General features: G+C 35.9%; 1 protein-coding gene across 3 annotated transcripts in view; it reads right to left on the minus strand.

Moving 5' to 3' along the window:
- FCHSD2 (FCH and double SH3 domains 2) overlaps window positions 1–14,915 on the minus strand; it is a 294,342-nt gene that overhangs the window by 240,571 nt on the left and 38,856 nt on the right. For all 3 annotated transcript variants that reach the window (XM_089915292.1, XM_022593750.3, XM_022593747.3), the window contains exon 3: window positions 5,659–5,704. In XM_089915292.1, coding sequence (XP_089771418.1) covers window positions 5,659–5,704 — 46 coding nt within the window. The remainder of the gene's footprint in view (window positions 1–5,658; window positions 5,705–14,915) is intronic.

The raw sequence follows: 14,915 nt of genomic DNA on the forward strand, positions 1-14,915 counted from the left end.
AAGTAAGTGGATGAAAAGTCTCATGATAGCTATAACTTACTTTCAAACTGTCCAGCTTAGAAAAAAAGTGTAGCTACATAATGTAAATGGGGCAAAATGTTAATAATTGGTTAATATAGAGGAAATTGACCATTCTTCAGTATATTATTCTGTCAACTTTTCCACAGATCTGAAGTTTTTTTCAAATAAAAAGTTAGAGGAAATGTCATTAGGTCAAAATTTCTCTTCATATTTCAATTCAATTCAGTAAAAATTACAAAATCTAAAGCTGGCTAACATATGGAAATTTCACTTTGTAAACCTCTATGGCTTAAGATAATAACTGTTATTGATTCTTATTATAGATACATTCTAGATAACTTGGGTTATAAAGAAAATTTCCATAAAGTTGATCCTATTGCATGAATTTCTAGTACAAAATCTGAGCTGTGGTTGTAAGCTTTTACAAAGACTTTTAAAGACAGCTTGGGCTTCCCTGGTGGCGCAGTGGTTAAGAATCTGCCTGCCAATGCAGGGGACATGGGTTCGAGCCCTGATCTGGGAAGATCCCACATGTCACGGAGCAACTAAGCCCATGCGCCACAACTACTAAGCCTGAGCTCTAGAGCTCGCAAGCCACAACTACTGAGCCCGTGTGCCGCAGCTACTGAAGCCCACTCGTCTAGAGCCTGTGCTCCGCAACAAGAGAAGCCACCGCAGTGAGAAGACCGTGCACCACAATGAAGAGTATCCCCCGCTCACCACAACTAGAGAAAGCCTGCGCACAGCAGTGAAGACCCAACGCAGCCAAAAACAAAAAAACAAAGACAGCTAAAAAAAAACCTGGCATAATAAAAAGGTTAAGTAGTTACCCTAATGAAACAGTAAACGTTCTCGTATTGGCAGAGTTTTTACAGTGCTTTTCCAAAGGGAAGAAGATCCTCCAACTACCTTACCTTATACCCTTTCCCAGAAAAATGGGACTTGGATTATCTAATATTATATGCAAAGGTCCCCATAATTAATTCATCACTTCCTTTCTAATATGGAAATCTATTATCTAGCAAAGCTAGGTTACAACAATTTGCAAAAAAAAAGGAAAACTATCACAATAAGAACACAAAGGACCATCTTATATGTGTAAACATAGATTGGGAACTATTTTCATATTTCTTATACGTGTAAACATAGACTGGGAAGTCTTCATTTCTGGAGGCCAGTGCATCTGGTCTCCAGAACTAGCTGAGAAGAAGGGAAGAAAGAATGGTTATCATTCTCCGTTCAAAAATGAAGGGAAAAAAAGGTCAGAGAAGTCAAGTAATCTTCCCATCATCATTAATTTGTTGTATTTCAGACTGAAAACGCCTTTCCTTGAATTAGTATCCCACTTCTTGTCCATAAATTGAAAAATATGTAGTTAGTGGCTACGGCAATAAATAAAAAAACGGCAATTAGATATCTTTTCCCATACCAAAAAAAAAAGCTCAATATGGATATATTACATTATATTTATACCTATATCTATATATATAATATTATGAATATTTTACTTTGCAACACATTCCTCAGTCTACGAAAGAAAGAGGCCATTAGGAGTATCCTTTCTTTAATGCCCCCCTGCAAGTTTCAACATTTTTTCAAACAATGAAATCTCTACACAGCCTGGGGGGAAAAAAGAACATATCTCATCAATTCTATTAACAAAATACATTTTTTTAAACATTTTAAGATCTCTGAAATCAGGATGCATCTAACTATTGAGAACATCCCTTAACTGCTGTCAGGATACAACAGAATTTGGTGGCTTGAGGAAACAATGAACTCCTACACATTTCCAACAACAAACATTTAAGTACTATCTTATCATTGTCAGAAAACCTTCCATTGACACCATCTAAGATCAAGAAACTTTTCTGCATGAAAACTTAGAGAGTGGTATCAGCAAAGAGGAAAAATTCCTGGAGGAAATACTGGGAGACTGTCAAGAAATGCTGCTTTCTAATGCACTAAGTGGTAGAGAGGTAATACAGTGTGGAAAAACAAGGAAATTAATGGCTCTGAATCTACAGGTTATTCAGGGGCCCCCCTGGTGGCACAGTGGTTAAGAATCCGCCTGCCAATGCAGGGAACACGGGTTTGATCCATGGTCCGGGAAGATCCCACATGCCGCAGAGCAACTAAGCCCATGCACCACAACTAAGCCCATGCGCCACAACTACGAAGCTTGCGCTCTAGAGCCCATGAGCCACAACTACTGAAGCCCACAAGCCACAACTACTGAAGCCCGCGTGCCTAGAGCTCATGCTCTGCAACAAGAGAAGCCACTGCAATGAGAAGCCCACGCACTGCAACAAAGAGCAGCCCCCGTTCGCCGCAACTAGAGAAAGCCCGCGCACAGCAACAAAGACCCAACACAGCCAAAAATAATAAATAAATAAAATAAATAAATTCAAAAGAAAAGAAATAAATTGAAAAATTAACTGGGAAAACACTGAAAAATATCATCTAAAAGGCAAATATGACAAATAACAAGAAGAGTCAGCAAACTGGCTCTCCATAAATGTACTCAACTGTCCAAAGCAGAGAGACAAAGAAATATTCTACTTTATGAATATGAAATTTTGAAATATCTACTATTAGCTACCTTATACAGTTTGCATACATTATTATATAGAATTATATAAACACAACCAGATATAATTTACCTGACAGACATTTAAAGAAATTTTTCAAGAGTAAATCTGACTGCTTTGTAAAATATAATTCAACTGCATCGTGTGTATATGTATATACACATAAATACATATATCTATACATGTAACATATGTGTGTGTGTGTTTAACAGAAGAGATAGAAGGCTAAGTAGATCATTTAGAGTTAGAAAAGTAGCTGGGCTTCCCTGGTAGCGCAGTGGTTAAGAATCCGTCTGCCAATGCAGCGGGCAGGGGTTCAAGCCCTGGTCCAGGAAGATCCCACCTGCCACGGAGCAACTAAGCCTCTGTGCCACAACTACTGAACCTGCGCTCTACAGCCCACAAGCCACAACTACCGAAGTCCTCGTGCCACAACTACTGAAGCCCGTGCGCCTAGAGCCCATGCTCCGCAACAAGAGAAGCCACCACAATGAGAAGCCTGCACACTGCAAGGAAGAGTAGCCCCCACTCACCGCAACTAATGAAGGCCCGCGCAGCAAGGAAGACCCCACGCAGCCAAGGAATGAAGGAAGGAAGGAAGGAAGAAATAAAGAAGAAAAATAAAGTTCCCTTTAAAAAAAAAAAAGAAAAGTAGCAAAGGCCCTAAAATAGTGACAAATTATATTGGAAAGAGTAGGCTGGAAAGGAATGGCTTAAGAAGCTAATTTCTCATTTAATTAAGTAGTAATCAAGCAATAATGTCTAGAGTTGATAAATCAAGAATCAATTATGCACATTATTTAAAGATATGGAAAAGATCACCAAAAGAACCAAAACAGGATCCGTTTTTAATCTTTTCTCTGAGGAAAAAGACTGGCATTACATCAGAGGACTGCTACTTTTCATACAATTTAATGTATTTTTTAATATTTTTAATTATGAACCAGTCCTATTTATTTGATTATTAAAACTTTACAATATGTTACAGAAGAATGTATCATGAAAAAATTTTCACTTTGTATTAAAAAAAAATTTTTTTTTTTTTTTTTGGCCATGCAGCTTTTGGGATCTTAGTTCCCTGACCAGGGATCGAACCCGGGCCCTCAGCAGCGAAAGCACAGAGTCCTAACCACTGGACCACCAGGGAATTCCCTATATTAAATTTTTTTTTTTTTTTTTTTTTTTTCGGTACGCAGGCCTCTCACTTTTGTGGCCTCTCCCATTGCAGAGCACAGGCTCTGGACGCGCAGGCTCAGCGGCCATGGCTCACGGGTCCAGCCGCTCCGCGGCACGTGGGATCTTCCTGGACTGGGGCACGAACCCGTGTCCCCTGCATCGGCAGGCAGACTCTCAACCACTGCGCCACCAGGGAAGCCCCCCTGTATTAAATTTTAAAAGCAGATCATATACTCTGATCCCAATGGAAGCATATCTATAAAGGGACTATATGAAAACATACCTGTGAACAGCATAGTAACTCCCTATTTTAAAGGTTTATTGAGAGAATTAAACCAGATAATATATGTAAAATTATCAGCAAAGTGCCTAGTACAATGTCGGGATTAAATCAATATTAGCTATCAATACTAGTATCTATTATATATGCAAAGAATAAAGGTCCAGCACTAAAGTTAGAACTAATGATATTCATTATGTAAAGCACCTGATATATAATAAGCACTCAATAACTAACAGCTGAATTAATGAATTACTGAGTCTATCTAAGTTTTCAAAAATAGATAATTCCTTTTCTAAGACTATAAAATAAAATAAAGGCAGACAGCTACCTGGTAAACTACAAAGAAACCAGAATAAAACTAAAATCAAACTAACAAAGTACAAATAAAATCATTCCCCAATTTTATTATTTATATTGATAATAACAATAGCAGCAGCAACAACACAAATTACGCTGATAACAGGGGTTATCATGTACAGCATTTCCTGGGTGTTAATTTTTCCTTCTAGTGCTCTCCTGTATTTTTAAATTTTGTAACAAATACTACTTTTATGATTTTTGGGGGGGGGGATCAATTTTATAATTCTACTCCACATGGAAAGTAATTGCTTACAAGGGCCAAAATTTCCAAATTATGTTAAACTGTTTTTGTATAAGGATGGGTAGTTATTAATTCTTACATACTCACAAAATGATATATCAACATAATTTTTCCTTGGCACATTTAGCTATCTGAGAGCAAATAAGATTCTAATTAAAATAAGTGCTTATGAGACTTCCCCGGTGGTCCAGTGGGTAAGACTCCACGGTCCGAATGCAGGGGGCCCAGGTTCGATCCCTGGTCGGAAAACTAGATCCCTCATGCCTGCCACAACAGAGAGGTCACATGCCATAACTAAGAAGTCTGCATGCTGCAACCAAGAAGTCCGCATGCCACAACCAAGAAGCCTGCATACCACAACTAAGAGTCCACATGCTGCAACTAAGAAGTGCGCATGTCACAACTAAGAAGTCCGCATGCTGCAACTAAGAGCCCGCATGCCGCAACAAAGATCCCACATGCCGTAACTAAGACCCGGTACAGAATGAATGATTGAATGAATGAATAAATAAATAAATAAATAAATATTTTTAAAAAATAAAATAAATGCTTAAATTTCCCTATAAATAGCACCGTATCATCCACTGAAAGCACGCCATTCTCTATCAACAGGGACCTAATGAGAAATAAATACCTGATTGAACAAAAATAATTAACCTTTCATAAAACTGCAGAGTATGGGATATATAAGGGAGAATGAATATATATACTTGTAAAATGTATTCACTATTAGTTATACTTGTAAATACTTTACAAATATTGTGACTATTATCTTCTCCCAGAATGTTCACAACATTCTTTGTAGTAAGAAGCAAATTAGCTCTTCATTTGAGGATTCAAATGGAGTAAAAGGAGGATCAAAGTGAGAGAACCAAAAATAAGAAAAGGAGGATACAGGGATGCCAACACTTCTCTCCAACAACCATATCTGCCCTTAAGCCAAAGAAGAGGTATTCTAGGATGGGGACCTCCACTTCCAAGCTTACCTGTGCATACTCTCTTTCAATAGCAGCCTTCTTCTGACTGAATGTCCTAAAAACACAAATAAAAATTCGTTACCAAACATATAACAATAATTTTATGTAAAGTTATCAATACACCCTCACATACTGCTTGGTAAGCTGTGTTGAGGGAAGGCACAATATGTCATTCACCTTATGTGCCTAAGAATACTGCTGACACCACAGACCCTGGAGTTAAGACAATCCACATTCAAATCCTAGCTCCACCACTTACTAGCTGTATGACCTTGGTCAAGTCACTTGACTTCTCTGTGCCTCAGTTTCCTTCTTGGTAAAATGGATATAGAAATAGTATCTACCTCATAGGGATAGTGTAAAATTTAGTTAATGACAATATATAAAGTGCTCAAAACAGTGACCAGCACAGAGTAAAAGACAGATGTGTGTGTGTGTGTGTGCGCACGTGTGTGTGTTAGCTACTGTTATCACAATGGCTAGTGCATAGTAGGTAGTAAAAATGTTTCATGAATATAAATAATAAACATAGAGGGACTATAGAAAACAAGGTGAAAATCAAAATTTGATGAGCTTCTCAACATGAAATAGTCAAATCATTTCCTTCATTCCATTCTTTTACAGGAGTCACAGAACAAAGTACAAGGCCACCACATGTTATGGCATAATAAGAGCACCCTTTCCACACATGTTATTATATTTCACATTCTACAGTAAATACTTTTCACATTTTAACATTTATGATATTGGTATTCATCTTTTAAATGACTGGCAGACAACTACTGAGCACACGTGCCACAACTACTGAAGCCCACGCACTTAGAGCCCATGCTCCGCCACAACAGAAGCCACCGCAATGAGAAGCCCACGCACCGCAACGAAGAGTAGCCCCCAATCGCCACAACTAGGGAAAGCCCACACACAGCAACAGAGACCCAATGCAGCCAAAAAATAAATAAATGTTCCTTTAAAAATAAATAAATAAACAAATAAATAATGATTCGCAGTATTTTCTTCTATCTTAACAGTACATGAAATAACAGTGTACCTTACAAACCACAGGCAAGGTAGAGTCAATGAAATATGATAACATTAACAATTTACTTTGAGTAGTCTGAGTTTAAAGACTTTTCTGTGAGGTGTCAGGTATCTGTGCTCTTAAAAGCACTTCATTAAGGCAGAGATATCACAGTAAAAAGTAAAAAATATAAAGAAAGAGCTGGAATAGAAAAAAAGGCAATAAACCAAAACTCCCCATTTTAATGATTATTTAAATTTACCAACATGACTACTCACTTCTTCTGTAAGAAATTAAAGTATTTAAAATTTCACTACATTTGTTTGGGATGGATAACTATTATTTAGCTTTAAAAAGGAAGGAATTTCTGACATATGCTTCAACATGAATAAACTTTGAGGACATTACGCTGAGTGAAGTAAGTCGGCCACAAGAGGACAAATACTGTATGATTCCATTTATATAAGGTACTTGGAGCAGTCAAAATCATATAGACACAAAGGAGAATGGTGGTTGCCAGGCAGTGGGAGGAGGGGATCAGAGGAGTTATTATTTAATAGGTAGAGAGTTTCAGTTTTGCAAGATGCAAAGAGTTCTGAAGATGGATGGTGGTGGCAGCAAAACAAAATGAATGTACTTAATAGCACTAAATTGTACACTTAAAAATGATTAAGATAGTAAATCTTATATGTATTTTACCACAATTTAAAAAACAAACAAAAAAAGAGTTGAGCAAGACCCTTTTCCTTATGGGGTTTGGTGCATTATAAAGTGTTTAACACAGTCCTTTAAAATACAATTCGTCTACTCTCCTTAAGAGAAAACATATAAACTATATATTATATATGCATATATGTAAAGCACACTGTATACATGCATTTGTATACTCTATTATATATATATTTGGTGTATGTGTATATATATGTAAATTATGTGTGTCTGCATATACATATATATAATAGTAATGTAAGTTTTCTCTGGACAGTGGGATTACTGGCTTTCACTTTCTTCTTTTGATTTTGCTTTCTATATTTTCTGATGTTTTAGTAAGAATATACATTATGTTTGAAAAAATAAAGTTCTTATTTTAAGTAAATAAATGCACTTATAAACATATGCACAAACCTTTTTTACACCCATGTTGTTTTACTAAAATTGGACTGAGAAATTATTATGACTTGTGTTACTAAATATATCTCCCCAGGCAAACAAGACTAATTAAAATGAACTCGCTTAAACTTTAATCATTAAAAATCTGAAAACTTACCTGTATTTTGAAGGAGGTGGTATTTTTAATATTTTACAAAAGATGAAAGGAAATATTTCAGCTATTTATTTAGAACCCTTTTAACCTTAGATGTATCTCATCTTGAAATAAGAATGTTCAAGTGAAGTCTGCAAGAAAAGGGGAACTAAACTCTTTTACTCTGAACATGCATATCAACTAATTTTAAAATTGTCAGTGCAATTTTTAGTTGTTGTTAAACAATTACATGTCTACTAAGTAATTTCTTCCTCTAAATAAAACAAACACAAGATCACAACTGCTCAAAATTTACATCATCAATATTAGGAAATCTATTTATTATAAACCACAGCAAGAGAACAGAGCAAAAAAATAACCTTCATATAAGATATAAAGGCATTTGTTAAAATTCAACATCAGTTTCTCTTTTAAAATATTAATGGGTGCTATAATTAAACAGATGGACAAAAACAAGTGCTGGCAGGATGTAGAGAAATGAGAACTCTCGTAGAGTGCTTTTGGGAATGTAACACAGTACAGCTGCTTCAGAAAATAGTCTGAGAGTTCCTCAAAAGGTTTAACATAGAGTTACCATAAGACCCAGCAATTATATTCCTGGGTATATACCCATGAAAACTTAAAACATACGCCTACACAAAAACCTATAAATGAATATTCATAGCAGCATTGTTCATCATAGCCAAAAAGTGACAACAACCCAAATGTCCATCAACTGATGAAAGGATAAGCAAGATGTTGCTACATTCATATGATGGTATATCACTTATCCATAAAAAGGAACAAAGTACTGATATATGCTACAATATGGATGAAACTTGAAAACATCAGGCTAAGTGAAAGAAGCCAGACATAAAATCCCACATATTATATGATTCCATTTATACAAGATGTTCAGAATAGGCAAGTCCATAAAGACAGAAAGTAGATTATCAGTTGCCAAGGTTTGAGGAGCTGAGAGATAAGTTTGCCATTATTCCAGGAGAATTTTTCTTTTATGTAGGTAAGTTGATTATAAAGTTCAAATGGAAAAATGAACACTTAAGAATTGTTATAGGGGCTTCTCTGGTGGCACAGTCATTAAGGATCTGCCTGCCAATGCAGGGAACACAGGTTCGAGCCTGGTCCGGGAAGATCCCACATGCCACGGAGCAACTGAGCCCGTGCGCCACAACTGCTGAGCCTGCACTCTAGAGCCCGCGAGCCACAACTACTGCACTCGTGTGCCACAACTACTGAATCCCACACGCCTAGAGCCCATGCTCTGCAACAAGAGAGGCCACCAAAATGAAAGGCCCGTGCACCGCAGTGAGGAGTGGCCCCCACTCGCCGCAACCAGGGAAAGCCTGTGCACAGCAACAAAGACCCAACGCAGCCAAAGATAAATAAAAATATTTTAAAAAAAGAATTGTTATAAACATTCTGAGAAAGAATAATGTTAAAAATTATCACCTACTCTCACCAGATAGTAAAAATTAAGTTTAAAAGCAACAGTAATTAAAACAGCTCGGTAATGAAATGAGCAAACAGAGATAATGAAACATAAGTCAGAAATACACCCAAATATACCCAAATACCAAATATCAATATAATAAATAAAAATTTAGTAACTAAAAAAGATGGCATTTTGATTCAAAGGGGAAAAGATGGATTATTTAATAAATTGCAACTTTATAGGAAGATGCAATGGTTAGTAAACAAAAAAGTTACAGAATAATATATATAGTATATTACTATCTTTTCATATAAAAATGTTTATATGTATATGCTGGATTATGATCATTATGATACTTCTCAGTTACCACAGTCCATCAGATATAAAACTGTACCATTCAAAAATGCTACTGCAGTCCCCTTAGGAATCACTGTGATAGAATTCCCTGAAATATTTAACATGAAACTGGTCTAACAATGGTTCCTTATGAAGAAAGGAATTGGTCATAGTGGTAAAAGAAAGATCTTTTACTGATTTCTTGTTTGTATTGTTTGAATCTATACCATGTGTACATGTATATATTTTTCACTGAGGTAAAATTTATATGACATAAAATTAAGCATTTTAAAGTATACAATTCAACAGCATTTAGTGCATTTACAGTGTGTACAATCACCACTTCTCCCTACTTTCAAAACTTTTTAATCACTCCAGAAGAATACTTCATAACCATTAAGTAAGTAATCATTCTCCATTCCCACTCCCCTTACCCTTGGCAACAACTAAGCCAATTTTCTCTCTCCATAGACTTGTCTATTCTGGATATTTCATATAAAAGGAATCATGTAATATGTAATCTTTTGTGTCTGCCTTCTTTCGCTTAGCATGTTTTCAAGATCCATCCAAGTTGTAGAATGTATCAATACTTTGCTCCTTTTTATGGCTGAATAATACTTCATTGCATGGATATACTACAATTCATCCATTCATCCACCAATGGACATTTGAGTTGTTTCTACATCTTCAATAGTATGAATAATGCTGCTGTGAACATTCGTTTATGAATTTCTATGTAGAACTAAGTTTTAAGTTCTTTTGAATATATACTTAAGAGTAGAAATGCTGGGTCATATGATAATTCTATGCTTAACTTTTCGAAGAACCATCAAACCATTTTTTATAACAGCTGTGCCATTTTACATTCCCACTGCGTATTTTTAAAAATTTAATAGTTAAATGGAACAAACTAACCTTTCAAAATATATTCTATTACATTCAGAAGAATCCTATATGGCCACTAAAAAGAATGTGGTAATTCTGTATGTGCTGGTATAGAAAGATAGCCTCAATTAACTCATGCAATAAACATTAACTGACTGGCTATCGTGGAAAAGACCATAAAAAGGAACAAAGTACCTGTATAGGTACTGATGATATAGCACTGAATAAGACAGACATCAAATAGGACTAACAGATAGTAAATAAATCATTATACAAAGAAATATTTAATAATAAATGGGATAATTATAAGTACTGTGAAGAAAGCTACAATATATTACCCAATATTTTTTAAAAGCTTCAGAAGAATATGTAAAGCAAGATCTCATTTTATCTTAAAAATATTAATATATACCTCTATGTAATACAGGTATCTGTATAAATTCTGTATACCTGGAAAATACGTATCGGGGGGGCCACTCAAAGAATATATCCGAATTTTTATTGTTAAAATAAGGGGACATGAGATTCTTTATTTTCTATTCTATGTTTTTCTTCTAATAATTATTTAATATTTCTATAATTAGAAAAAAAATTAAAGATAAAAAAGCACTAATTTTCAATCAACTCATATAAATTCCATATGATATAGAAAGGAATAAGAATAAATCCATGCAACAATTCTTTAATAAAAATCTAATGCTCTAAATAATTTTCGTAAAATAAATCTGATCAAGCCACTTTCCTGCTAACATTTCTGAAATGGCTCTTCATCACTCCTAGAAAAAAATCTAAATTCCTTTAACATGACAGATGAGGTTACTTACTATCCAGACTTGACTGCTAGTGTGGCTTCATGTCTATAAACTCCTCCATTCACATCCTAGGCTACAGATAAGTATAGTAAAAGGACCTAGGCTCCTGCTTTCACACTCTAGCAAACGTGGTCCTTTCTGCTTGGAATTCCTTTCCCTTATTACTTGACCTAAATCTCATATCCTTCAAAACTTAGCTTAAACATGACCTCTCCTGAGAAATCTTCCTGAATTCCACTGGTGATTTAGACACCCTCTCTGTGATCCTCCAGCATCTTATAACACAGCACGTGCTTCAAGTACTGTAACTGTCTGTTAATTGACTATGGAGTTCCCTGGGAGCAATGAGTGTGCTTTGTATTTACATGTGTAGCACAGTGCCTGAAAACGGTAGTAGTTCAATAAACGTTTGCTTAATGAATGAAAGAACAGACAGAAACTCTATAATCAGGTTTTAGACTTCATAAGTTTCAGTTAAACAGCTCAGTTAGGTTAGCTCCTGGGATAGGCGGATCCAAGATCACAGTCTATATCCCATACAAACCAATTAAGTTTCTTGACTTTGGTCACAGATTGTATCAGTTAACACAAACATTTTGTGAGCTTTAAAAACCAAGGAACGGGACTTCCCTGGTGGTCCGGTGGGTAAGACTCCACGCTCCCAGTGCATGGGGCCCGGGTTTGATCCCTGGTCAGGAACTAGATCCCGCATGGCTCGACTAAGAGCCCACTTGCCACAACTAAAAGAGCCCGCATGCTGCAACTAAGACCCGGTGCAGCCAAATAAATATATAAATATTTTTTAAAAAAGGGGGGAGCTTCCCTGGTGGCGCAGTAGTTACGAATCTGCCTGCCAATGAAGGGGACATGGGTTCGAGCCCTGGCCCGGGAAGATCCCACATGCCGCGGAGCAACTAAGACCGCGTGCCACAACTACTGAAGCCTGCGCGCCTAGAGCCTGTGCTCTGCAACAACAGAAGCCACCGCAGTGAGAAGCCCGTGCACCGAAACAAAGAGTAGCCCCCGCTCACTGCAACCAGAGAAAGCCCACGTACAGCAAAAAAGACCCAATGCAGCCAAAAATAAAAATAAAGAAAGAAAAAAGAAAAGAAAAATACAAAATTAAATTTTGATAGAGGCTGGGTTACTTGAGTGTATGTATTTGTCAAAACTTAGCAATTGTATGCCTAAGATTTATATTTCATTGTATATAAATTTTACCTCAAAATAAGAAACTATAAGAAATACTGAACTCTAATGATCTGCATGCGGAATTATTTAGGGAAAAGTCTGGTAATGTGTACAATTACTTTGAAATAAATTTTTAAAATAAGGTGGATTGTTGATGGATAGAGGATGGGTAAATGCACAGATAAGTGACAAAGCGAGTATACTGCACAGTATAATATTAACAGTACAATTTAGGTTTGGGTGATGGGTGTTTACTGTAAAATTCTTTCAACCTTGTTGTATGTTTGAAATTTTCATTAAAAAGTCAAAAAATATTTAGAAAATTAATGAAAGAAAAATAAAAAACAACCAAGGAAGGTATAAAGGTGTGTAATAAAGGTTTAGCCTTGCCCAAAGAGAGGTCTGGCCTTTGCCCTTGGCTTTGGGAGGTAATCTCTAAACCTTTGGAATGTCATGCCTGATAAGAGTGTTTTTGTTTACCTGGGACCCTTAGGCCATGCCAGATAGAAAATGCTAACAACAATGTGATTTATTGGGGGGCGCGGGGGGCTGGGGCGCATGTGGTATCAGCTGAACTTCTGAAGGAGCTGGAGACCAAGGTCAGCCACATGGGCAGTCAATCTATCTAACTGACCAAATACACCTCTTCCCTTGGCCAATTTTAAAATATATCCTTTCACTATAATAAACCATAATTTTAAGTAAACTTTCAGTGAGTTCTTCTAGCAAATTATCAAATCCAAGGTTAGTCTTGGGGACCACGATCTTGCAAGTCATGACAGAAGTGAGAGTGGTCTTGGAGGCCTCCAAACTTGCAGTTGGTATCTGGAGTGAGAGTTGTCTGAGAACTCCCAAACTCTGTAATTCATCACCAGGATAAGCAGAACACCAAAGAACATTCAAATTATTAATGGTGGTAGTGGAGATGGGATATCAAACCCATAAGGATGAATATTAAAAATAAACACGCCCACCAGAATGGCTAAAATTAAAAATACTGATAATTATAAATATCAGTGAGGGTACAGAGCAATGAAACTCTAACATGTAGTCCATGGGAATGTAAAATGGTACAACCACTTGGGGAAAAAAATCTGGTATTTCTTATGTAACTAAACATACATCTATCTTGACATAAATTCTAATACTAGGCATTTACCAAGAGAAATGATAACAAATCTCCACAAAAACACTTCACAAGAATATTCATAGCACTTTTATTCATAAATAGCCCAAAACAGGAAACGGTCCCAGTGCCCGCCAGTGGGATAATAGATCAACAAACAGTGACATATTCTTACAGTGGAATAAAACTCAGCAATAAAAACAAATGAACTACAAGATGACCACCACATTTTTACTACTCTGAGTTCGCTGACCTCTTATTTTACAAATGACACTGTTTAAAAATAACTAATACCAGAATATAAAAAATAATCTGTTAGCACGGATAGCAAACTGGGGTAAGGGTACTAGTACCTATATTATCAGGACACTGACAACTCTTTCATAAGGAAAACTTTATAATTTTGCCCTGGAATACAACAGCTGTTTTTAGAGGTGTTATTAACACAAATATGGCAATAGCATTAAAATGATGACATGAGAATACCAAAAAATAAATATTTTTAAACAAGGCAAGTAGAACAAACAACTGAAGCTATATAAGTCTGACAGAGAGAAGATTACTTGGCTCCTAATAAAAAATATTAATTCACCAACAACATTCATTGAGTATCTTCTGAATTTCAGGTATTCTACTAAATATGCACTGGGAATATAAAAATGAATGAGGCATGGACTCTGCTCAAGGGATTCACTAGCATAAGGTATAATCAAATGATGCCAAGACCCACAAATGCTACAGGCATAGAATGAAAGGTAGAAAGTGTTCATTCTTATTTCTTATTCATTAGGTAACCTTGGGCAAGTTAATTTTCCTTACCATGTTTCAGTTTCCGATCAATTAAATAAGAATAAAAAAAAATCTACCTCATAGAATTATGAGTACATATTGATAAAGCACGTAGAACAGCCTTGGCACATAGTAAATACTAGAAAAGTATTTGTTAGCTAAGTGAAAATATCACATCTACAGTTTATAATTATGAAATTTAATCCAGTTAAAATATTTTGACTAACTGAATATGTAAAGCACTAACAAAAAATTACATTTTAAGTACTTCTGGTATTAGATAACAGAGCAAAGTCAGAATCTCCCTTCTCTCAGAAATTACCCAAAAGCAACAAACAGAATATAAAACATAAATGCAAACATGATCTCCAATAAAACTAGTAAACATAAGAAATGTAAGTGGAAGAGAG

The sequence above is a fragment of the Delphinapterus leucas genome, chromosome 7, assembly GCF_059928025.1.
Source record: "Delphinapterus leucas isolate spDelLeu-1000000601 "Yukka" chromosome 7, BTC_Dleu_Yukka2, whole genome shotgun sequence".
NCBI classification, from domain to species: Eukaryota; Metazoa; Chordata; class Mammalia; order Artiodactyla; family Monodontidae; genus Delphinapterus; species Delphinapterus leucas.